A 26,100-nucleotide genomic window follows, 5' to 3' on the forward strand; every position below is an offset into this window, starting at 1 on the left:
CTTCAGGCAGGGGTAGAGCATGGGTATAGTATACCTTTTCCTTCTAATGAGCTGTGGGGGTGGGGCATGCAGGACCCAGGACCCAGGGAGAAGGGTGTGGGTGACCCAAGAGAAGGGTTGGCCTGTTCCTGGCTGGGCACAGTTCCTGATGGCACAGGTGTCCCTGCTGAACGGGGTCCAATGTGGTAGCCACTAGCCACAAAGAGTTACTTAAATTTACATTAATGAAAACAAAACCTGACAATTCAGTGCTCGCCAGCCCTATTTCGAGTGCTTAGCAACCTATGTAGCTAATGGCTACTGTACTGGACCACACAGATTCAGAACATTTCCATCATCTCAGAAGGTTCTACTGGAGAGCGCAGCTCTAGACTCGAGGCAGAACGGGACACTGACCTGGGGATGGAGTAAAATCACAAACCCAGAAAGCGAGTGGTCCACGCCCCCCAGCCCCAGATCCTGAGTGACATCTGAGCGCAGGACACTGCTCCTACTGGGGCGATATCAAAAGGCGGGGGCCCACGCGGGGCGGGGTGGGGAAAGGCCTTGCCAGGCGTGTTAACTGAATCAGTGCTTGAAGAGCAACTTCTCTTTTGCAACTCTTGCTGGTCTGACAGGCTCCTGCAGAATTACATCACTTCCTAAAAAACAGGCAAACACCTCTCCTTCAAGTTAGCACCGACCCAAACAAGCAGGAAACAGGAAATGTTCACGTTTCAGTGGGACTGAAACTGCGCGCAGCAGCATCACGATGCCGGGGCGCGCGCCCCCCGAGGCTCCGCGCGCCGCCCTTTTCCTCGCCGTGGTCCTCGCGTCCCTTCCCACCCGCCCGGCGCAGGGTAAGCACCCCTCGGCTTTCCACTCCCGGCTAGGAGGACGAGGAAGGCTTGTCTGGTACCCGAGGCTACAGAACTCTGCCGGGGAGCGTAACACTTAGAAAAACCTAAGCCTTACTGTGAAAAAAGTGGAGGAAAGTCTAGCTGTCTTTTTGTGGGGGGAGGAGGGTGGAGGGACTTGGCTTCGTTCTCTGCCGGCTGATCCAGCTGCAGCTCGCTCCTGGAATTTAAGCTCCCCGCAGTCTTTGTTTTCCAAGATGTAATTTACCGGTCCCAGTCATTTACCGGCTTTAATGGGCATATAAAGAAAATGATCAACTCTTTGGCAGTTCCTGGAAAAGACCGTTTCAATCAGCTGAAACAGAGAAATCATGAATTAACTTTTAGTAATGTGAGCCGAGAAGTCTGCTGGTTCCAAAAAGTCCTGGAAAAACTGGGCTATGGAAATTTAGGACTGGAAAGTAGACTAAAGAAACACCATAAGTTTAAAAAAAAAAAAAAAAGTAAGCAGGAAATTGTCTGAGGAATCCCCAGGCATCCATTCCAACTTGTAAGGGCTTTCATCAGCTTTCCTTTGATCTTGTTACCTTGGGAGAGATTTTCTTTGCGTTGATTGTGACTAATGAAGCTTTGTTTTTAAAAAGTTATGTGATTGTAGTGAATCAAAGGTATCAGAAAAGACAAAGCGTTAAATCTCATGCTGTTGAGCTAAGAGAAGCAGTTGCCAGTTGCTACAACCAGCGGAGTCCCCTGCTTCTTACCCTTGTATGGATTTGCTCTTGGGTAAACGAACTGGTTGCAGGTGCTTCCTGTCAGTGGACACCTCCTGCTGCTAGCGTAGAACAGTATTGGACCCACAAGGAAGGTTCTCAAGCTGAGGTTCTTTAAATAGGATGTGGGGAGGGGCATCAGACACTACCTACCAGACAAGTAACCTCCTGGAGATTAGAAGTCAGCACACAACCACCCCACCCTACCAATCTCCCTTTCCCTGGGTGTTCCCGGCGTGGTCTCTAGGGTTCCAGGTGGAGACTGGAAAGGCCAGCCATTCCAACTGGAGAGATATTTGGTTGAAATTGAGGGTCATGTTCAAAATGAGTTTGGGGGACACTGTGTTTTTTAATGCATAAAGTTTTGGAGCAGGTGTGCTGTGCGCTTAGTCTCTCAGTCCTGTTCGAGTCTTTGTGACCCCATGGACTTAGCCCACCAGGCTCCTCTGTCCATGAGGATTCTCCAGGCAGGAATACTGTGGTGGGTTGCCGTGCCCTCCTCTGGGGGAATCTTCCCAACCCAGGGATCAAACTCAGGTCTCACTCATCACAGGCAGATTCTTTACTGTGTGAGCCACTCCCTTCCCCATTTGGAGCAGGAAGGGAGCTTAAAGATGATGCTCAAACTGCACTGAGTGTTTACTGTGCTGGACGTGCAGCTGTACTGGGGTACAGATGAAGAAACAGAGGAGAAAGGTAAGACCCACCGCCAATCAGCTTTCCTGACGTGGACTCCAGGGTCTTTCCTCTGCAGCCAAGGAATCCACCATGCCCTCTGCTAAAACCTCTGGGCCACATTCCTTTCCCTGACAGGCATCCCTCAGCACCCATGGGAGCAGGGCCCAGCTATCGTTCTTCCCCGCTTTTAACTCTCACTGCTACCACACTTGCCTCAAACAGGCTCCTGAGAGTGATGTTTAACCTTAGCTGAGTACTTTTCTTGAGCACCTGAAAATGATGGGATCAAAGTGTCTGCAGTCCAGGAGCTGCCAAAGGGCTAGTGAAGAGACTCAGTGCAAGGCCTCCCTCTGGGCTCTGTATGTGATCAGTGGCCCTTCCCTTCACAGAGGTGGCTCCTCACTCGTGGCCCCTGGCCTCTCCCTGCAATCTCCTTTCCACAGCATCTCCTTGAGTCTCTCCTGCTCCCCCGCCGCAGCCCCTCAGTCACACGAAATGGAGCGTGTGTTCCAGGCCTCTGTGGCTTTGGCTACAAGTGATGACAGGTTCCTTTTTTTTTTTTTTTTTCTTACAAGTGGATGCCTATGTAACCTTAAAAGGCTCAGACGGAATGTAACCTCCTTGCTGGTGTCTGTCTCACTGCCCCTTCTGTGGCACCCTGCCTGTTGTGCCCCCATAGACCTGCTGCTGCTGCTGCTAACCACTTAGAATCATACCCAGGCCTCCCTCCAGGCTGTGAGCACCTCCAGGAAAAGAAAATTCCCTTTTGTTCATCTTTGATTTCCTCAAATCTTGTAAGGGGTCAGCATAAATTAGGAACCCGGTGGTTGTTGAGAAATAGTGAAATCATCCTAGAGTGGGTGTGAGACTGATCACTAAAACCGATGAGCTCCTGAAGGCAGGTAATGTTAGGATGTCAGGAGAAGGACGAGGTGAAAAGCTGCATTTGAGGGGAGCACGGGGCTTGTCTAGGTCAGCCCACCCTCACTGGGCTCTGTCTCCATTCTCAGTGCCTGAAAATGCAAAAATGCCCACTTGCAAGCAGCTGGATAATCAGAGCTTATTACTTTGAGATTAGCCGAGGGAAAGGCTGTTCTTAATTAAGGACTGAATGAATATACATTGTAAAATTAAGATATACATCCTTTTGAGGGGCTTCCCTGTGGCTCAGCAGTAAAGACTCTGCCTGCCAGTACAGGAGACGTGGGTTCAATTCCTGGGTTGGGAGGATCCCCTGGAGGAGGAAATGGCAACCCCCTCCAGTATTCTTGCCTGGAGAATTCCATGGACAGAGGAGCCTGGTGGCTACAGTCTATGGGGTTGCAAAGAATCAGGCACAACTTAGTGACTAAACAACAACAACATATCCTTTTGGGCTAACGGTGTCTAAGTGTCACATGCGTGCATGCTAAGTCGCTTCAGTTTTGTCCAGGTGATTTTCCCGACCCAGGGATCAAACGTGCTTCTCTTGTGCTTCCTGCATTGCAGACAGGTTCTTTACCGCTAGCACCACCTGGGAAGCCAAGTGTCATAGTTATATCTAAGTATTTCCTTGAATTCTTCAAAAAATATCACGGAGGTGTTTGGTAGAAGAATGCAGTCTACCCAACAGGCTGACTCCTCTTTGCAAGCATAACCCAGGTTTATCTCAAATCACAGGGGCGACATTACCTAATACCTGCAGTTACCTGAGACCAGCATCATTACTGCTGAGTCAGCATCTTTAAATCTTTTGCTTTATATAGCTATAGAGCCTGGTACAGAATGGATTACTATCTCAAGAGAAGTCATCCGCTTAGAAGTCACCAGGGGAGAAATGAGAAAATAGCTTTTCTGGGATTTTGACCAAACAGATGAGAACAGTTACAGTATAGCTCTGGGCCTAGGGATCTTGGCCCGTGTCGGATGCTAAGAAAGCTCAGAATGAAGGCAGCGTTCTGCCTGTGGGAGGGAGGCCACCTTGTTCCTTATCCTGCGTCCTGCCAGTGTGAGCGTAACACTATCAGAAAGTTCAGAGCAACTTCCCAGTTACCAAAAGCATGGGATTTATCAGCTGCTAAAAGCAGAGTGGTCTGTGGAAAAAAAAGAACTGAGAGGCGTGAGGCAGGAAGAAGGCAGCTATCAATGTTCTGATGGCCAAAGGTAAACACTGGGTTTGATGGAGAGGACTGGGAGGTTTTCTGGGCTGTTTCAGAAGAGTAAGGATCATGTAATGATTGGATGAACCTTGAGAAGGGGAGAAAGAATAGAAGAAAGTACTAGTTGCATAAATGAAACTAAACTTTCTGAAACTGCTCTTATTTCAGTGACTGTGGGGCTGCCATGTGCTATTTCCCGGGACAGTCCCAGTGCTAATAATGACGATGGCCAGTAGAGATAGCGCTCAGTATATGCCTGTTCTGAACACTGTACATATACCAGCTCATTTGAGTCCTTTAATGAATGTTATATAGTGTATACTATTATTGCTGTTTTTCAGAGGAGAAAACTGAGGCACAGAGGGGTTAAGTGACTTGCCCAAGGTCACACAGCTAAGTAGTGTATCTGAATAAGATTTAGCCTCATGAGTCCATGCTCTAGCAAGACGCCATATTGCCTCTGGTTTTGAGGCTCTGCCAGGCTGTGTGTGTAACTTTCAGGTTTGGAGAAATCTGTCTCTGGTGCCTTCCTGCCTGTAGGTGCGTCACATCAGCTGTTGTCTGGGCTCTAAGACTGTCACACTTGTGGCCGTGTGTGTTTGGTTGGACTGGAGGCGGGCTCACGGGAAAAGGGACAGAGGAGTTCGGTTGAACTTTGGCCTGTGGAAGGGAAGGGAGGGGCCGAAGGGTACAGGGTAAGCAACAGAGAATCTGAAGTGAGTACAGTTAAGACCAGAAGCAGGAAAAGCAGAATGTTGAAGGCACAGGGTAAGAGGCTGCAGGGTGTGGGAGCAGGAGAGGAAGCGCAGCCTTCATCCGGCGCCAGGTGGAGTCACGGGGGAGAAACCTGCTGAGATCTGACTCCCAGGAGCCAGACAGCCCTCGGGGGCAAAGAGAGGAAAAGCAGGCAGAGAGAGATTGATTAAGGCTTAAAGCCCTTCTGTGTCTGAAGGCAGACCCAGGAGACCAGCGGAGGGCAGGACCTTGGCTGGGATGGGCCCAGTTCTGTAAAGCAACAATGCAGCCTGTGATCTGCCTGCCTGTGTGTGCTTTGCACCACCCTCAGCTGCTGGCAAAGGTGTGGAGAAGCAGGAGCCCTGCGCTGCCCGTGGGAGGGTAGATTAATGCAGTCATCTCGTGTCGCCTGCTGCTGAAGCTTTTCATTCCAAGAAAATTCGAGAATATAGAATATTCATAAATATGTGTATATATATATAGTCTTGGCTTTATTTTTTATATTCTTTATTCCTTCTTTTATGTCTTTTAAACATATTATTAACTATTTGACCATTTTGGTCTGAAGTTTATGTAGATCTAATCTTGTATCTGTCAACTCTCATCATGATGGAAATCTGGGGGGCCCTGAGGGCAAAACCCAGCACGCAGAGCTGGGCCCACCCTATTTAACAGAACTTCAACTTTTCTGATCCATCATCAAACTACTGTAAATACTTTCCCAGCACAACCACAGTCCTGTCACCACAAAATAGGGTTTGGAAAAACTCAGACAGGGATGTGCTTGGGGCTTGAGGAGAGTGGGGATTTGGACCTGAGGCTTAAACCCCAGCCCTGGGGTGTGGAGGGAGCAGCCCCCAGGGGTCGGCCTCCAAGAGCTGTGTGAGGTGCCAAAAGCTCATTAAAGGGGCAAGCCAGTAACCAGAAGCAGGTGACCAAAGTGAGCAAAGAGACTGCCAAGGAGCACGAAGCAGACAGAACCAAATTCACAGCCGGGCCATGGGCCAGGGGTCCACAGTGTCAGGATGATGGTGAGGTCAGCCTAGGGGAAGCACTCCTGACTTTGACCTTTGCCAGAATCATTGCAGCTGCTTTTCTTTTTTTCTTTATTTTTTACAACCATGACCTGGTGTTTAAGCTTTAACTTTTGACCCAGTGGGTGGACTGGAACCCCTGAAAGCACTATAGAACCTCTGATATCCCTATGGGGTTCTGGGAAGTCCCCATAGGTAGGTAGGTATGGCTGTGAATTTAAATTTCCTCTACAAGCTGCTGTTTTGCTTTCTCCATGTTTTCTGGGCCCTGGGGATTGCCTTGCTCTCTTGTGATTTCTTTGTACATTCAAAAAGTTTCTTATATAGTCAGTCCCCTACGTACAAACCTTCAAGTTGCAAACTTTCAAAGATGCAAACTTGAGTTCTGTCATCGTCAGGCATGAGTGAAGTTGCAGCTTGCTTTCCGTCTCCCACTGCTGACAATCCTTCAGCTCTACCATCTTCCACCTCCTCTCCCTCCTCAAATCTGCCTGTTCACTGGATACCAGCTCCTGTATGCCAGCTGTTGTACTGTAATGTGAGATTAAAACCGTTTTCTTTATTCTGTGTTTGTTTTTTATGTATTATTTGTGTGAGAAAATATTATAAACCTATTACAGTAAGTGCTATATAGCTGTTTGTGTTAGTTGGGTACCTCAGCTAACTTTGTTGGACTTATGAACAGATAGGACTTATCAATGTGCTATTATCAATGAACAAGAATGCTCTTGTTTATATGTAGGGGACTTACTGTATTTCATTTGTATCTCTAGGTGTTGCATATTGGGAGAATTTTTCAGGTTACGTACTATATGAGATTATTGGAAATGGAAACTTTTCCATACAACCATTCTAGAGAACTATTTGGAAACATTTAGCCAACTGAAAATGTTCATACCCTTACAGCTTCAGCAACCCACTCCTAGGCATATACCCCAGACCACTCACAAAAGTATAGCAAAGAAGTATGGCTAAGAATGTGGAGTGTAGCCTTGTTGATAAAAATGGAAAAAACAGAAACAGTCTCAATATCTATTAAAAGAAAAATATAAAGAACTTTATATAGAATGAGATATCATAGAGTAGGTAAATTTAATAAACTGTAGCCAAATGTATAAAGATAAATCAGTCTCAAATGTAGTGTTGACCAAAAAAAAAGAAAAGTTGCAGATTATTATGCACAGAATAATTATATTTCTTTAAAGTTTTAAAAACACTCCAAATTCTGCTTCTATGGCTTAGGGACACAGGCATATTTGAAAAGTATGGGATTGATACAGGCTGACTTGAGGAGAGCAGTTAACTTGAATGAGATCAGGGGAAGGAGGGCTCCAACTATATCTACAATGTTGTGTTCCTTTCAGAAAAAGCATGGTGGTCCGGGGGCAGCAAACCAGGTCTCATGGCTCCAGTTCAGCAATCTTCCTGTTTTTTTCCAACCCTCGAGCTAAGGCTGGTTTTCATATTTTTAATGGTTATATAAAAACAGATAATAGCCTCTATTTGGCCTCTTGGCCCACAAGGTCTAAAACCTTCGCTCTCTGGCCCACTAAGAAAAAGTTTGCCAACCCCTGTTCTCGTCATTATGGGGAAATAGAAGAGAATCGGGGTGGGTCCCCTGTTATTTATTATACTTGTTTCTGTTCTCTTCGGTAGGTGAATGTTCATCATGAAAAGTGAGCTCTTTTCCAGTTCTCCGGGGTCCCTGCTGGCTGTCCGCCCTGTTTTCTTTCCATGGCTTCCAGTCTCTTTGAAAGACAGCCAGCACGTCTTCATTTTCTCCCTCTTCCTTCGTCTTCCAGCCCCCTGTGATGCGGCTGCCACGGCAACACGACACTCAGCCGCTCTGCCCGAGTCAGCAGAGCCTCCTGAGAGCTGAACCCAAAGGGCCCGTTTCCGTCTTTATCTTCGGTTTCTCTCTGTAGCCCTTTGACGTAATTAATCAATTATTGAAACCCTCCTCTTCCTTGGCTCTTATGAGGTCATTTTCTTCTTGGTCTCCTGTGAGTCTGGTTGTTCCTTTCAGGTTTGGGGTTGAGATCTTTCTCTTCCACCTGTTCCTTTCATCTTTTTCTTTTCTCTTCTCACTCTTTCCATCATTTCAGGGCCATGTCTTCCATTTTCTTGGCTTCCATCTCAGTCCTTGGCTGATGACTTGCCCCGTATCACTTCCAGTCAGGTCTGAAGGCCCAGCCCCAGTCCTGCATCTTGATCATCTGTCCTCCTTGGAGGTGTCCCAGGGGCCTTGGGCTCAGCCTGGCCAAAACAGAACTCTTCCTCTGCTCCCTGCTGGTTTAGGCCCTTCTTAGCTCTCACCTAGGGTACGTCATCAACTTCTTAACCAGTCTTCTTGGCTTTGTCTCCTGTCCAACTGCATTTCTTATAACCTCCAGAGTGATGGTTGTCTAACAGAAATGTGATGATTTTTCTCTTGTACTTATCCCTTCAGTGGTTTTGCATTTCCTTTGGATAGACTCCAGTCTCCCTGGCGTCATCACAAGGCCCTTAGTAAGCTTGTGCTGAGCTCCTTTCCTGCTGGACCCTTCCCACTGCACATCCCGTGATACATGTACTTGAATGTGCCAAGCTCTGTTGGGCCACGGAGTCTTTCCACGGGGGCATTTCCAGCTGCAATGCCTTTGCAGCCATCATTGCTTGATGAATCCTGAGATTCAATTCAGTGATCACTTCCTCTGTGAAGGTCTCCTGAATCCCCCACCCCTAATGCAATGAGTGTCTTCTCCTCCCCAGTCCTCATGATGTTCTGTACCCAAACCTGTTACAGCTTTTATGAAAGTGTCATGTGACTATTAATTTGGATGCCGTTGTCCCTACTTACCCACCGCTTCTCCAGGAAATGGTCTCATTCACCTTTATGTCCCAGAATAGGGCCTGGTGCCTAGCAGGGACATGAATGACATGAGATTTATTCAGTGGCCCAAGACATACTTGTGTTTCTGACAAAGTTATAATCATTTCAGTAATACAATGTGGTGAAAACTGGATGCATGTGATTTTTTTGTTAATCCAGTTTTATTTTATTCTGAAATGTTAACTCTCTCAAATCATTTGGTCCGGAAATAGTTCAGTTCTGGCTCCTCAAACCAAAGAGGCCACAGCCATTCCTCCTCCTCCCGCGGAGAAAGCTACGTGGCTGCATCCGTGAGTAGTTTCGAGAACGTCTTCTGTCCACCTCCCTCTCAGAATATGGAGGGAAGTTCAGGAGAGAAGCATTGAGTGGCATGACAATTTGCAGAAAATCCAAGTAGTTACAGAAGTACTTTTGGAAAAAAAAATGGAGAATATAAGTTTCATAGACATGAAATTTCAAGCCAGTAAGAACTGATTTGAAAACTTGAAAAAAAGAATTGTAACATAAAAAGGATGGAAGAGTCTGTTCAGGTGCTGAGGACATCACAGAAGGACTTCCTGAGAAGTTAAAGAGGTGCTTGGAAAGGAGAGCTGTCCACCAGAGTAGGGTCTGATGGGCGGTAGTATTTTTTTTTTTTCCCATAAAACAAAACCAATTAATCTAGTTTGTTTTAGAAATCTGAATTTTTTATATATTTCTTTATTTTATATGAATTAAAACCATCTTTATTATTTCCTATTTCCCCATTCCATTGTGATTTTCAGAAACAGGAGCCCAGTAATTAATAGGGTTTGCTGATCCCCCCCCAACATCACTGTTTATTAATTTAAAATCTATTTATTCTTTTCTAAAAATTTAAGCCTAGTGGTAAAAAAAAATTCACCTGCACTGCAGGAGATCTGGATTCAGTCCCTGGGTTGGGAAGATCCCTGGTGAAGGGCATGGCACCCCACTGAAGTATTCTTGCCTGGAGAATCCCATGGACAGATGAGCCTGGCAGGCTACAGTCCAGGTGGTCACACAGAGTTGGACACGACTGAAGCGACTTCACTTTCACTTTTCACTTTCATGCATTGGAGAAGGAACTGGCAACCCACTCCAGTGTTCTTGCCTGGAGAATCCCAGGGGCTGGGGAGCCTGGTGGGCTGCTGTTTATGGGGTCGCACAGAGTCGGATACGACTGAAGTGACTTAGCAGCAGAAGTAGCAGCAGAAGCGACTTAACAAGCATGCAAGATGGCCAGAAGGCTTCCCAGGTGGTGCTAGTGGTAAAGAACCCACCTGCCAATGCAGGAGACAAAAGAGACTCTGGTTTGATCCCTGGGTTGGGAAGATCCCCAGGAGGAGGGCACGGCAACCCACTCCAGTATTCTTGCCTGGAGAATCCCATGGACAGAGGAGCCTGGCGGGCTACAGTCCATGGGGTCACATAGAAATGAACATGACTGAGGCGACTTAGCTTGCATGCACGCAAGATGGCCAGATTTAGCAAATAATATAAAACACTCAGATAGATATAAATTTTAAATAAACAAAAAAATTTTAGTATACCTATACCCCATGTAATTTATTGTAAGTATACATATAAATATTACATATTTTAAAAAAATTATTTGTTGTTTACCTGATATTCAAATTGAACAGGTGTCCCATATTTTATCTAGTAACTCTATTTATGATTAGATGATCTTTTGCCAAGCAAAGACCACTCCTATTTTGGTGCATCACTAAACCCAGAGACATATTGACTATGTAGCCAGTTAACAAATATTAGAAGAATATTTAAACTGAGTCCTAGATCATTCATTCAAATAACAAGGAATTATCACTAAAAAAAAAAAAATTAAAACAAAAAACCTTGGTGATGAAGTGGAAGAAATCAGGACTACAAGGGTGATCAACTTTAAAGCATATTTTGACATAATTAGTCTCATTAAAAACAAAGTGAGAAAAAATTCATGGGGTATATTAATAAATGCAGAAAAGAGGTGGACAGAAGAGAGTGAGGCTAGCACATCAGAAGGGCAACCAGCAGTATTAAAATTCTGAGGGGGCTTCTCTGGTGGCTCTGTGCAAAGAACCCATTTGCCAGTGTGGGAGACACAGGTTCGATCCCTGGTCTGGGAAGATCCCTCATCTGCAGAGCAACTAAGCCCGTGTGCTCCAGAGCCCAGGGGTCACAACTTCTGAAGCCTGCCTGCCCTGGAGCCCGTGCTCCAAAACCAAAGAAGCTACCGCAGTGAAAAGCTGCAGCACCGCTAGAAACAGTAGCCCCTGCTCTCTGCAACCAGAGAAAAGCCCACGCAACAACAAAGACCCAGCATAGCCGAAAATAAATCAATAAGATTCTAAGGAAAGACAGGTAGAATTGTAATAAAAATAGTAATTATGTCCAACCTGAATACTTTTCCATCACTTAAGAATCTTTTTAAAATTTTTAAAAATACTTTTCACACTGCTATATATAAAATAGATTATAAGGACCTACTGTAGAGCACAGGGAACTCTGCTCTGTATAACCTATATGGGAAAAAAATCTGTAATGCTCTGTAATAACCTATATGGGAAAGAAATCTGAAAAAGAGTAGGTATATGTCCATGGATAACTGACCCACTCTGCCGTACACCTAAAACTAACACAGCATTGTAAACCAACCATACTCCAATATAAAGTATTTTTTAAGTACTTTTGTATCTATCATTCCACTGATGATAGGAAGAAACTTTAAATGTTAGCAGTGTATTCTGTGTCATATAAATATATACATTTCTTTAAACTGCCAGGTACTGACAGGCCAGGATAAGATTCCAGTGTATGAAAGGTACTCAGATGGTCAGAAATGCAGCTTCCCAGGTGAGTAACTTCAAGCCAGAGACAGCCTTAAGGTCTGGACACGTCTGCTTAGATACAAGTAAGCTTTCTTTAAAAAAAAGACACCAAATAAAAAGTTTAAAATGGAAAAGACATCTGAGCGCTGTGGGCCCTGTGGTGGGCATGTTTTCTGTTGATTCTCTTTTTTGCATTTTGTTGGAGTAGAGTTGATTTACATGTTGTGTTAGTTTCAGATGTACAGCTAAGCGATCCAGTTATACATATATTCATTCTTTTTCAGATGCTTTTCTCATATAGTTTATCACAGAATATCAAGTAGAGTTCCCTGTGCTATACAGTAGGGCCTTGTTGATTATCTGTCTTATGCATAGTCGCGTGCATATGTTTATGCCAAGCTCCCGATTTATCCCTCACCCACCCTCACTTTCCCCTTTGGTAACCATGTTTGTTTTCAAAATCTGTAAGTCTGCTTCTGTTTCGTAAAAAAAAAAAAAAAAAAAGTTCATTTGTGATACAAAATTAGTTTCCACATATGAGTAGGCATGTTGTGTATGTAGTCGTATGATAGGATGTTGTAACCTGAGGGTAGATCGCAATTGCAGGGCTGCTTCTCAAAGCAGCGGGGTAGGTAAATCACAGCCCAGCTTCACAGGCGCTGTCCCAGAGCAGACTAGTGTATGAAGGCCTTCATCAGATGGCCTCCTCAGAATCAGCACAAGAGACACTGCTTTCTTCCACGTGAGGTACTGTGACCTTTGGTCATCTGATGGCTGAAGAGAAAGGGTATAGGAAACACGGACACTGCTTTGCCCAGACTTTGGTGCTTACAATCTGCCACCTCTGCTGCTGCTGCGGCACTTCAGTCGTGTCCGACTCTGTGCGACCCCATAGACGGCAGCCCACCAGGCTCCCCCACCCCGGGATTCTCCAGGCAAGAACACTGGAGTGGGTATTCTGCCACTAACCTTCGCTGATTTTGCACTGAGTCTGTTCAACCAACTGTTTATTCTTCTTCAAGCATCATGTCAGATAAAACATCCTGAGTGAATATTTTCACTTATTAAAAGTTGTCCAGTATGTAGTGAACAGAGCTTACAGAGGAATTAATAGTCCCTCCACCCCTAGTCCTGCTCCCCAGAGAGGGTTCAGTCACTCGGACTTTATGGGGGGAACCCTAAGACACACCTGATTCCAAAACCAAAACCAACCAACAGAAAGAAAACCCCAAAAGCTAGAAACATGAAATCTCATTATTAGAGGTTCTTGTCTTTTCACTCAGTTCCTCTCATTTCCCAGTATTTTTTTAAAAAATTCAGATGCGTTTCTGAGAAAACTGCTGTAGATCCCTTTTCTGTCTTTGACTAAGAACACCCTGTGTGTGTTCCTAGAAGGGGGTTGATTGAAGAAGAAGATACCCAACTCTTGATAAAAAGGCGTGATGCCTGTCTAGCACTTTGCCTCCGACTCATCTGGCCTTTCTCCTAAACAACTATTCAATGAATGGCAGCCACCCGGCAGACAGGGCTCCCTGTGCTGCAGAGAGATGGGGGGCGATGGTGGAGGAGAAAGCCAATAAACGAACAGGTACAGGGGAAAAACCACTTCAGATAATAAACAGTTCACAGTACTATTTCAAAACCAAGTGAACTAGAGAAGGGACTTGCCCTTGAGAACGTGCCTCATGCTCCCAGTGGCATGGTGTCCCAGGGCAGCCTCTGGTCCACGCCAGAGCCCTGACATCAAGGACGTGGTCTGTCTGCTTGGCATCAGTAACCCCTGCATCAGCATAGCCATCCTCCCCCGCAGCCCGGCTGGGGCCTGGGGCGTCTGGTAATGTTGTTTGTTCCTGTTTTATTCCCATTTTGCCCCGACCACATCACAGTCAGATGTCACAGATGCTGAACAACTGATTAAAAAAAAAAAGATACCAGAGCTGAAGAGACAGACTGTTTGACAAGTACATACACAGGTATTTTTATTGTTAAGGTGTAGTCAATTTACATTATTAGTTTCAGGTGTACAGCATAATGGTTCAGTATTTTTATAGATTATACTCCAAGTTATTACAAGATAATGGGCTTCCCTGATAGCTCAGTTGGTAAAGAATCCGCCTGCAATGCAGGAGACCCCAGTTGGATTCCTGGGTTAGGAAGATCCACTGGAGAAGGGATGGGCTACCCACTCCAGTATTCTTGGCCTTCCCTGTGGCTCAGCTGGTAAAGAATCTGCCTGCTGCTGGAGACTTGGGTTTGATCTCTAGGTTGGGAAGATCCCCTGGAGAAGAGAAAGGCTACCCATTCCAGTATTCTGGCCTGGAGAATTCCATGGACTGTATAGTCCATAGGGTCGCAAAGAGTTGGACACGACTGAGCCACTTTTCCTTTCTTCACTTTCAATGGCTGTAATTCCCTGTGTTGTACAATATGTCTGTACTGCTTATCTATTTTATACAGTAGTCTGCCTCTCTTAGCCCCATATCTCTAATTTGTCCCTCCCCACTTCGGTCTCCTCACCTGTAACCACTAGTTTGTTTTCTGTATCTGTAAATCTATTTCTGTTTAGATTCCACGTATAAGCGATATCATACAGCACTCTAGTCTGACTTATTTCACTACGCATCATATTCTCTCGGTCCATCCATGCTGCCGCAGAAGGCGGAATTTCATGCTTTCACGGCTGAGTGGCACCCCACTGTCTACATGTCCCACATCTTCACCTGTTTGTCTGTTGATGGACACTTGGATTGCTTCCGTATCTTGGCTGTTGTAAATAGTGCTGCTGTGACGATTGGGATACATGCATCTTTTTAAATTAGTATTTTCAGAATATATACCTGGAGTAGGATTGCTGGGTCATACGGTAGTTCTATTTTTAGTTTTTTGAGAATATTTCATATTGTTCTCCACAGTGGCTGCATCAACGTACGTTCCCACCAACAGTGTAGGAGGGTTCCCTTTTCTCCACACCCTTGTCGTCATTTGTTATTTGTAGACTTTTTGATGATGGCCATACTGACAGGTGTGAGGTAATATCTCATTGTGGTTTTGATTAGCATTTCCCTAATAATTAGTGATATTGAGCATCTTTTCTTGTGCCTGTTGGTCATTGTATGTCTTCTTTGGAAAAATATCTTAAGGTCCACTGCCCATTTTCTGATTGGGTTATTTGTTTTTTTTGATATTGAGTTGCATGAGCTGTTTATATATTTTGGATATTAATCTCTTGTCAGTCATATCATTTGCAAATATTTTTGCACATTCTGTAGATTGTCTTTTTGTTTTGTAGGTGGTTTCCTTTGCTGTGCAAAAACTTTTCAGTAATTAGGTCCTATTTGTTTATTTTTATTTCTTTTGCCTTGGGAGACAGATCTATAAATATATTGTGGTGTATTCTGAAATCTGGGAGGGTTTGCTTCCAGCATTGTTCTTTTTCTTCAGGATTTCTTTCATGATTCTGGGTCTTTTATGGTTCCATATGAATTGTAGGATTAGTTGTTCTAGTTCTGTGAAAAATGTCATGGATATTTTGATAGGAATTGCATTAAACCTGTAGATTATTTTGGGTAGTGTGGCCATTTTAATAGTATTAATTCTTCCAATCCAAGAGTATGGGATATCTTTCCATTTTTTTGTATCGTCTTCAATTTCTTTTCATCAGTGTTTTATAGTTTTCAGTGTATAGGTCTTTCACCTCCTTGGTTAAGTTTATTCCAAGGTATTTAATTCTTTCTGATACAATTTTAAACAGGATTTTAGAAAACTTTCTCTTTCTGATAGTTCATTATTAGTGTATAGAAATACAACAGTTTTCTATATATTCATCTTGTATCCTGAAACTTTGCTGAATTAATTCATTAGTTCTAATAGTTTGGAACTGGAGGCTTTAGGGTTTTTATATAAAGTATCATGTGATCTGCAAGTAGTGACAGTTTTATTCTTTCCTTCCAATTTCAATGCCAGAGTACACCTTATTAATTTTGCTCCCAAAGACGTCTTTCTCTGTAGGGTTCTCCCGTCATCTTTGAAGCGAATAGACTGTCTTCATGAATAACAGCAAATTAAAGTTAATTGAATTATGATTTAACTCAGTAATTTTCAACCCAGCATAAATACTTAATGGACTCACCTACGGAGCTTTAATAACATACCGTTGCCCAGGCCACGACCTCGGATGTCCTCAGGAACCGGTTTTGAGTGGACCTTAAACAGCACCAGGCACTGTCAGTGTGCAGAGCGCCGTGAGCAGCCATGGGTGTGACTGACAGCTAAACGCAACCCCATGAGGTTGTCTGCGCCACTCAAACCATGGTCCTCAAGGTATGGCCCCTAGACCAGCAGCATGAGCGTTTTATTAGAGGTGAAAGTTCCTGGTCCCATCCCAGACCTGCTGAATCAGAAGCCCTGGGGACAATGTCTAGCCGTGTGTGTTGGGGGGTGGGGGCACTCTCCTGGTGATTCTGGTACACACTAATGTAGGTGGACTGCAGTGTGGGGAGTCCAGCGGTTACTTTTGCTTGAGGTGAGGTTTTAAGCTCCGGCATGATCTCTCTTGTTCATGCCTCGCAGTCACATATGAGGCATGATTGTCCCAGCTCTCTCTAGTATATCCAGGCCAGAGGCTCTCAGAGGGTCAAGGCTTCAGCGATGCTTTGTAAACGATCATGTTCTTATGACACAGTGGGCAGCTGCCGGGAGCTGGGAATCCACTCCCTACCCCGATTCTCCTCCGGTTCACCAAGAAGGAACATAGAGAAAGAGGTGTAGGCTGGGGAAGGTCAGGAGTGGACAGGGTTTGGAGCCATGGTCCTCAAGCTTGGCTGCACACTGGAGTCTGTAAAGGATTCTGAGACCTGGGTTCAGACCGAATACCACAGGTATTCGGATGTACTGACTTGGGCTGGGCTGAAAGGTCCCCAGGTGACTCTAATACTCAACCGAGGCTGAGAAGCTGGAGGGTGTCTTAGTTTGGTTTGATCCTGCCTTCCTATGAATCTGGCTCTTTTCCATAGACAGAGGTACAGGGTTAATGGAAAGTGGGTAGGCTTCTTTGGCTTGGTTTTCTTGAGCATCCTGAAACCCTAAATCAAGTTTCTCCACTGAGCAGGACAGCATTTGACTACCTGATACCTGCTCTGTGGGTGTGTGTGTGGGTGTGTGTTTCATTTCACTACCTGAATTATAAGATGGTTTCAACCATCTGCGTGTTGGAATCAATGTAAGTGAAAGAATGGGGCATCTGACTGAGGTCCAGTATGCTTCCTGACATTCTGAGTTTAATAATATTCTCTCGCCAGTGTTATATTTTACATTGTAATATGAGTGTGCCAACCTTTCAGTGGCTATATAACACTTTCGTTTAAACTTTAAACATGAGAGCTTGATTGTGCATTTGTTCCACTTTCAAAAGGAGAAGTTAGTGAGTTTGCTTCACCAGGAAGCAGAGTCACTTCCACTTGGGGACAAGGTGTGGGGCGGCAACAAGGGGGCGAGGTGCCTGCTTGGTTGCCAAGCTGCCAGGCTCACCTCGGGCATTTCCTCCCTTTGCCCATGTATGAGGATCCCTCCCAGAGTCCTCACCAGATGTCTGAGACACACATCCCAGCTGTGTTTGTATGGATATTATAGTCTTTTGTGACTCTGTGCACTGTCCAGTTATCTGGTAATTTTAGGATTAAAAGTAAAATGAATATTGCAGCTTAATTTCATTGCTCGAATGACCATTCCCATCATCTCCTGTTAATGCTCCATTTTGTGAGCAGAGAGAGAGATGGTGAAAAGATCGCTCTGGGGAGGCTTTGCATGGGAGGCCCCTGGAAGAGGAGAGTCCTAGCAGACCCGCGCTGAGTCCCCCCCGCCCCGCCCCCCCAGCGCTGGCCAGGTTCAAGGTCACATCCGCAGCCCTGCCCACAGCCCTTCTGGTTTCAACAGCAAGTCCCGTTCTTTCTTCCGCTTTCTTCTCTTCTGCACTTTGCCGGCGGCTGCCACTATCCCTTCTCAGGCTTGAACCTCTCTTTTTTTTCTGCAGCTTCTTCAGTTTTACACCCTGCCCCCACCCCCAGGCCACACCCCTCTTTTCTGAAATATGTCCTCTTGTAGATAGAAAGACAATAATAAAATAGAGAAGTTATACCGGACAGATGAGTCTCCTGGGGAACAGAGAACAGATCAGTCTAGAATGGGAAAACAGACTGGGCGGAGGATGAATAGCGACCTTCCAAGGCCAGTGTGAAGGAGGCCCCTGTGGGATACACAGCATCTTCGCAGCTGGGATGCCTCTACCCTTCATGTGATCACTGTGGGGTGGGCTGGGCTGGTGGCCCCCTTTGGGGCCTTTTAGGAAAGGTACAACTGGAAGAGAAAGAGGCTTTTTCCAGGCCCCACGATGCAAGAAGACATCCATCCAGTCGGCACTCAGCACAGGAACCCGCCCTGTACATTATGCAGGTGACGCGCTGCAGACTCACTTCCGGAAAGAGTGTGGGTTCGTCCATAGTGGAGGTGGACCTCTGAGTTTCTAAAATGTTGTACTTTCACCAAGAAGCATGGGATGGTAGGATGGCTTCCATGGGAACTCACCACTGACGGTTATGGGCCTGACCTAGTGTTTCCTAGAAAAGGCAAGGCGCAGGGGGCTGTCTGGGCCACACAGTGATCCACTGGTTTAGGAGCTGCTCTCAGCCCGCAGGTCACAGGGGGAACCGCTGTCATGCTTGGGAGAAATTCCCAACCTGCCCTCCTTGGCTCCACTCCCACCCTGCTCTTGTGACCTCGGGATCCTCTCTGGTCTCCACCTCTGTCCCCCGTGTGACTTACTCCTGGCTAGGGACTTGATCGGAGAAGGCAATGGCACCCCACTCCAGTACTCTTGCCTGGAAAATCCCATGGACGGAGGAGCCTGGTAGGCTGCAGTCCATGGGGTCACTAAGAGTCAGGCACGACTGAGCGACTTCACTTTCACTTTTCACTTTCATGCATTGGAGAAGGCAATGGCAACCCACTCCAGTGTTCTTGCCTGGAGAATCCCAGGGACAGAGGAGCCTAGTGGGCTGCCGTCTATGGGGTCACACAGAGTCAGACACGACTGAAGCGACTTAGCAGCAGCAGGGACTTGATAAGTGGCCTGCCCCAGGTTTTCAGCTCCGCCTTTGAGGACATTTGATGCTCTTGGCACAAACTCTTGGGCTGATCCCCAATGTTTTCAACTTTCCCATCAGAGATGCCCTGGGTACCAGCCCTTTCCCAATGTAGTTTCTGCCAGTCCTCATTGTGTGGGCACTGGGCTGGTGTTGTTGTGGAGTAGATGTTCGGGCAGACCCCCAGGAGTAGTTTGACGCTGCACGCTCGCCTCTCCCCGCTCTGGAGATGGCGCTGCTCACGAGCAAACTGGCAGGTGTGCCGGCGCGACTGTGGCCACGGGAAACACAAACTTCCAAACACAAAGAAAGGACCCGAGTCTCCGTCAACAGGAATAGATGGCGATACAGCAAATAATGGGAGGAAAAGGCAACTCTCTGTATACAGACATGGAATAATCCTCAAAATCTAATTTTAAGTGAAAAAAAAAAAAAAAACAAGGGGCAGCACACTATATAAAGTTTGCTACCATTTGTGTTAAAAAAGGAAACAGGAAATGATACTTATACTAGTATATGCAGAGTTTTCTGGAAGGCGGCAGGAAAGAGCGGTTCCCTCTGGGGAAAACTGAGGAAAGGGTGTCGTGAAGCGTCCTCTCTGAACATAGCGCTGTGGTCGCAGCGCCTGTCAAAAAGTCAAACCGAAGACAAGATAAATGCTTCCGAATCAACACAGAGATGCGGAACTGGAGGGGACCTTGGGGAGATAGAGACACGCCTAGAACATTGAGCCAATCCTGAGTTGTACAGATTAGAACATTTAGCCATTAAGGGGATTTACCAAATCCCCATAATTGCTGAGTGAGTAGAGCCCCACTGTCTTTGGCAACCGCGCTCAAGGGAGGGCAGCCTCACAGCCCTGCGGTCACCTGCGCCCCTGCGTCCTCAGACGCACTGTTTACAGTGACCAAGACGTGGAGACAGCCTCCACGCCCGTCACTGATGAGCGCGTAAAGAAGACGTGGACTATCACTCAGGCACGAAAAAGACGGTGCCATTTTCAGCAGCATAGGTGAACCTATAATGAAGATTATTTATTGCCTTAAGTGAAATAAATCAGAGAGAGGAAGACAAATATTTTATAATATCACTTACACATGGACTATAAAATATGACACAAATGGACCTACGTACAAAGAGAAACAGACACAGACTTATGGTTGCCAAGGGTTATGGTTGCACAGACTTATGATTGCCAAGGGGGAGAAGGGTAGGGGAGGGAAGGAAGGATTCGGAGTTTGGGATTAACAGATGCAAAGCATTATACATAGAATGGATAAACAATAAAGTCCTACTACATTGAATATCCAATTATAAGCCATAATGGAAAAGAATATTCAGTTCAGTTCAGTTCAGTCACTCAGTCATGTCCGACTCTTTGCAACCCCATGGACCACAGCACACCAGGCCTCCCTGCCCATCACCAACTCCCGGAGTTTACTCAAACTCATGTCCATTGAGTCAGTGATGCCATCCAACCATCTCATCCTTTGTTGTCCCCTTCTCCTCCCGCCTTCAATCTTGCCCAGCATCAGGGTCTTTTCAAATGAGTCAGTTCTTCACATCCGGTAGCCAAAGTATTGGAATTTCAGCTTCAACATCAGTCCTTCCAATGAATACTCAGGACTGATTTCCTTTACGACGGACTGGTTGGGTCTCCTTGCAGTCCAAGGGACTCTCAAGAGTCTTCTCCAACACCACAGTTCAAAAGCATCAATTCTTCAGTGCTCAGCTTTCTTCACAGTCCAACTCTCACATTCATACATGACTACTGGAAAAACCATAGGCTTGACTAGATGGACCTTTGTTGGCAAAGTAATGTCTCTGCTTTTTAATATGCTATCTAGGTTGGTCATAGCTTGTCTTCCAAGGAGCAAGTGTCTTAATTTCATGGCTGCAGTCACCATCTGCAGTGATTTTGGAGTCCCACCCCCCACCGAAAAAAAAAGGTCTGTCACTGTCTTCATTGTTTCCCCATCTATTTCCCATGAAGTGATGGGACTGGATGCCATGATCTTAGTTTTGTGAATGTTGAACTTTAAGCCAACTTTTTCACTCTCCTCTTTCACTTTCATCAAGAGGCTTTTTAGTTCTTCTTTGCTTTCTGCCATAAGCATGATATCATCTGTGTATCTGAGGTTATTGATATTTCTCCCAGCCATCTTGATTCCAGCTTGTGCTTCATGCAGCCCAGCGTCTCTCATGATGTACTCTGCATATAAGTTAAATAAGCACAGTGACAGTATATAGCCTTGGTTTACTCTTTTCTCAATTTGGAACCAGTCTGTTGTTCCATGTCCAGTTCTAACTGTTGCTTCTTGACCTGCATACAGGTTTCTCAGGAGGCAGGTCAGGTGGTCTGGGATTCCCATCTCTTTCAGAATTTTCCAGTTTGTCATGATCCACACAGTCAAAGGCTTTGGCATAGTCAATAAAGCAGAAGTAGATGTTTTTCTGGAATTCTCTTGCTTTATCGATGATCCAATGGCAATTTGATCTCTGGCTTCTGCCTAAATCCAGCTTGAACACAGTTCATGTACTGATGAAGCCTGGCTTGGAAAATTTTGAGCATTACTTTGCTAGCGTTTGAGATGAGTCCAATTGGGCGGTAGTTTAAGTATTCTTTGGCATTGCCTTTCTTTGGGATTGGAATGAAAACCGACCTTTTCCAGTCCTATGGCCACTGTTGAATTTTCCAAATTTGCTGGCATTCTGAGTGCAGCACTTCACAGCATCATCTTTTAGAATTTGAAATAGCTCAACTGGAATTCCATTACCTCCACTAGCTTTGTTTGTAGTGATGCTTCCTAAGGCCCACTTGACTTCACATTCAAGGCTGTCTGGCTTGATCTAGGTGAGTGATCACACCATTGTGGTTATCTGGGTCGTGAAGATATTTTTTGTACAGTTCTTCTGTGTTTTCTTGCCACCTCTTCTTAATATCTTCTGTTTCTGTTAGGTCCATACCATTTCTGTCCTTTATTGAGCCCATCTTTGCATGAAATGTTCCCTTGGTATCTCTAGTTTTCTTGAAGCGATCTCTAGTCTTTCCCATTCTATTGTTTTCCTCTGTTTCTTTGCTTTGATCACCGAGGAAGGCTTTCTTATCTCCCCTTGCTATTCTTTGTACTTCAATAACAGTTAAAAAAAAAAAAATCCTGTGTATCAGTAGAACTGCCAGTGTAAATATCAGGGTTATGCCACAGGGCGAGACATTTGAGACTGTTTCTTCGTTTGTATTGTGAACAATGAACTTGGGAAGATTGTTAGATGGTGCATATTTATCCTGGTACCAGAATACTCTATCAACATCTAATAAATAACTGTTATTTATTATTTGAAGCTATTGTTTGGGGAGGGAAGGGTATGAGGAAGGTTGTCACAGGCATGTGTGAAGATGAAGACTTGCAGGGTAAAGAAAAAGCACACACAGAGAACCCTTGACTCATTTATTTAAATAATCGCTAAAGAAGCAGAGAGAGTAAATGATGGTTAAATGGAAAACATGTTAGAGTGTGTGTGGGGTGCTGGGGGGGAAATCACCCCAGAATGTCACTAAGAGCCACTTGTCACAGCATTGTCACTTGTGCTAAGAAAGAAATGTGCACAACCCAGGACCACCTGCGAGCTTCTCCATTTCTCTTTCATGCCTGATTGTCCAACACCGTCATTATTCTTGCTAGCTTATTTCTTTTCCAATTCTCTCTTCTGGGGCAGGTGTGACTGAGAGTGCTGTGTGTGCTACTGGGAACTAGTCCACCTTCCGTGGAGAGGCTGGAAGCATCCTGTCCTCTGGGCAGTTCTGCTCACAGCCGCCTGGCCCCAGGAGCCCAGTGAGAGCCCTCCCCTCCCTCTTTGTGCCAGAAATCTGCCTTCGTGTGGGCTGAGGGGCAAGAACGTGAGGCTCCCTCTCTTGGTCACCACTTCATCATTTGTAATCATCCCATTCCTGCCTGATGGGAAGGAAAGTACCATGTGAGGTTCCAAGCTCAAGTTCTTCTGTCGGCCCTCCGGGGTTTAAATCTTCACTCCTCCATGATAACTTTGTGGGTGTGGGCTACTTGTGTAACTTCCCTGCCCCAGCTGCTATCTGAAAAAATCATGGGAACAAAATGAGATAATCTGCCACAAGGCAGAGCACAAGACTTGGCTTTCAGTAAATTATTTGTAAAAGTTAGCATGAAATAGTAGCAGTAGCAATGGCAGAAGTAAATAAACAAAATAAATAAGAAGGAGGTATTGGAGGTATTGGAGGTATTGGAGGGTATTGGAGGGTATTGGAGGAGTATTGGAGGAGTATTGGAGGTATTGGAGGAATTGGTATTGGAGGAAGATCCTCAGCACGGACGTCAAGGAATGGGGCTGTGGTCACCAACCACATGTGTATATGTGCCACTGTCCCTGTGGCCAACCATTCCCCTCGCGGCATACTGTCTTTGCTGGCCTAGGTTACCAATGAAGAATGATGTTCGATTCGATAGTTCTGTGAGCAGAGTGATACGTCAAATCTTTTAACAAATACATTATTGACTTACCTTATTTCAAAGACATAAATGTAGAATGAGGTCACTTAACTGTGAGGGCAGAAGTCAATAAATGGTAGATTTTTTTGAGTCCTGCTTTTGGTGTATACACATGAGGAATACCAGTTACTTAGCAGTTTGTAATTGATTCTGATTGTTTGGGGTGGCATTGACTGATATGATTACCAAGTGGATCCCCTGGTCGTGGGGAAATTGAAGTGTTTATATAACCGAAAAATTAGACTGGGATCAAACAAATATTTTTATATTTGACATGTGGAGAGCTAAGGCCTAAGCTGGCCATGCTGTGGCCCGTCGGTCATTCTCTGGGAGGTGGCCTAACCTGCAGTACTGGGCGTGGCTTCAGGCAGTGGACATCTTCATTTGAAGAGTACCTTTCACCTTAGGAAGAACTTTCATATAAATTATCTCATTGTTGTAGCCTCAGCTAATATGCCCTTTCTCACAATTGGCCCCACCTGAATGATGGGCAGCGCTGCAGCACCACGATGGGAGGAAACCCTGACCGTGGTCACGACAGAGCCAGGCGAGGAAGGATTTCTTCAAATAATCCCCTAGCTACTAGTCCTTTCCTGTCCTGTGATGAACCAAAGGATGGTTTTCCAGCACAATCCAAAGTCCCAACAGAATAAACCTATTAATAGGGCAGGTTCTCAAGAGTCATATTATTCAGTACATTTAAATGTTGGTGCAGTTTCCTTAGTTTCTAAGGGAACATCCCCTTGAGAATTTCACTTTACAAGAAAAATACACATGGTATTTTTAAAAACATTTATTTGTTTATTTTTGTCCGTGTTGGGTCTTTGCTCCTGCAAGGGCTTTCTCTAGCTGCGGAGAGCAGGGACTATACTCTCTAGTTGGGGTGCACAGGTCTCATTGGGCGGCTTCTCTCATTGCGGAGCACAGGCTCTAGGGCACGAGGACATCAGTAGCTGTGGAAGTGGGCTCAACAGTTGCATCACCAGGGCTCTAGCTCAGGAGTTGTGGCTTAGTTGCTCCTTGGCATGTGAGAAACTTCCTGGATCAGGGATCGAACCCGTGTCTCCTGCATTGGCGGGTGGATTCTCTACCCCTGAGCCACCAATGAAACCCCCACGCATTGTATTTTTATCTAGATCATTTCAGGATTTCTGTGAGATCATTTCAGAGGCAGACTCAGTTCTCTGCAGAACTGAGGCCTGACATTGACATTTGATCAGTCACCCCAATTTGAAAAAATTCATTTCCGTTGGTAGGAAACCTTCTATTAAAACAAAAATATTAGGACACAGTCCATTCCCTTTACCTCGAAGTGTTATGTGGTGAGTGCTTAACTCTCAGAAAGTTGGAATTTAGATTTATTCAGAAATATTATTAGGATACCCTATAGGATATCCTGGAATATTGTGCTAGACACTGCAAAGCTTCTCAATGCCCTTTGCTGAAGTGCATCTGAACCGCCTGCCTTTGTGGGAGGTTTATCTCTGGGTTCTGGTTCCACGTTGAATGTACTCCCAGCTTGAGCTCCATTTATGTTCGATCAATACTCTGTGTCATGCTGAACTGGAAGCCCAAATCCAGTGGATCAAGTTTCTCACTGGATGCATGGAGGGTAAGTTTCAGATCATTGAAAACATACCGTACTAGCTTGGTCTCCATGACAGTCTCAATTTTGTTTGTGTTTCCACAGGAGAGGAGGACACAGAACTGTCAGGAGACGCGCTCCCAGGCACGGGAGGCCTGGATGAAGAGTCAGAGGCTCTAAGCGCACTTGCTTCAGTGACCACAGAACCTTACATCACCAGTATAAATGCTACCCTAATTGAGGAAGACACAGAACACTTAGAGTTTATATTAATGGTGTTGATCCCAGTGCTTTTACTGTCTCTCCTACTTCTATCAGCGATACTCCTTGTAATATACCATAAAAGAAAAAGGAATAAACAAGGTAAATATTTTGCCTGTTCTCATTTCTAGACAACTGCTCATGAACTGTGTTCATGAATAATTGATAAAACACAATACTTTCTGCTTCCACACAGAGCCCTCTAGCCAAGGATCTCAGAGTGTTTTACAGACACGTGAGTATTATTCTAACACCTGCCTGGAGATGGGATGGGGTGGGAAAAGAAACTGAGATGTTTTTAAGTGAAGCAACTACATAAAATAATGAGTGATGACTTGTTTCAGTGACATTTTCCAGAGTTTAGAAATGTCATATACCTTTCTATTTAAAAACAGAAAGAGAGAATGCCTTCAGCCTAAACTGAAAATTGAAATACACAGCTTCCATCTCTGTATTTAACCTGGATGAGGGCCTTGTGTAATTTGGGCCAGTGTTGGTCAGTGTACCCAGCTGTGGATGTGACTGGTGATAGAGGCAAAGTCTGATGCTGTAAGGAGCAATATTGCATAGGAACCTGGAATGTTAGGTCCATGAATCAAGGTAAATTGGAAGTGGTCAGACAGGAGACGGCTGGAGTGAATGTTGACATTCTAGGAATCAGTGAACTAAAATGGACTGGAATGGGTGAATTTAACTCAGATGAC

General features: G+C 45.2%; 1 protein-coding gene across 1 annotated transcript in view; it reads left to right on the top strand.

Moving 5' to 3' along the window:
- The first annotated feature begins 536 nt into the window (after window positions 1-536).
- TMEM154 (transmembrane protein 154) overlaps window positions 537-26,100 on the top strand; it is a 51,515-nt gene continuing 25,951 nt past the window's right edge. The window contains exons 1-3 of the mRNA XM_055550307.1: window positions 537-839; window positions 25,241-25,498; window positions 25,593-25,631. Coding sequence (XP_055406282.1) covers window positions 752-839; window positions 25,241-25,498; window positions 25,593-25,631 — 385 coding nt within the window. The 5' untranslated portion in view covers window positions 537-751. The remainder of the gene's footprint in view (window positions 840-25,240; window positions 25,499-25,592; window positions 25,632-26,100) is intronic.

This window comes from Bubalus kerabau, chromosome 16, assembly GCF_029407905.1.
Source record: "Bubalus kerabau isolate K-KA32 ecotype Philippines breed swamp buffalo chromosome 16, PCC_UOA_SB_1v2, whole genome shotgun sequence".
Lineage (NCBI taxonomy): Eukaryota > Metazoa > Chordata > Mammalia > Artiodactyla > Bovidae > Bubalus > Bubalus kerabau.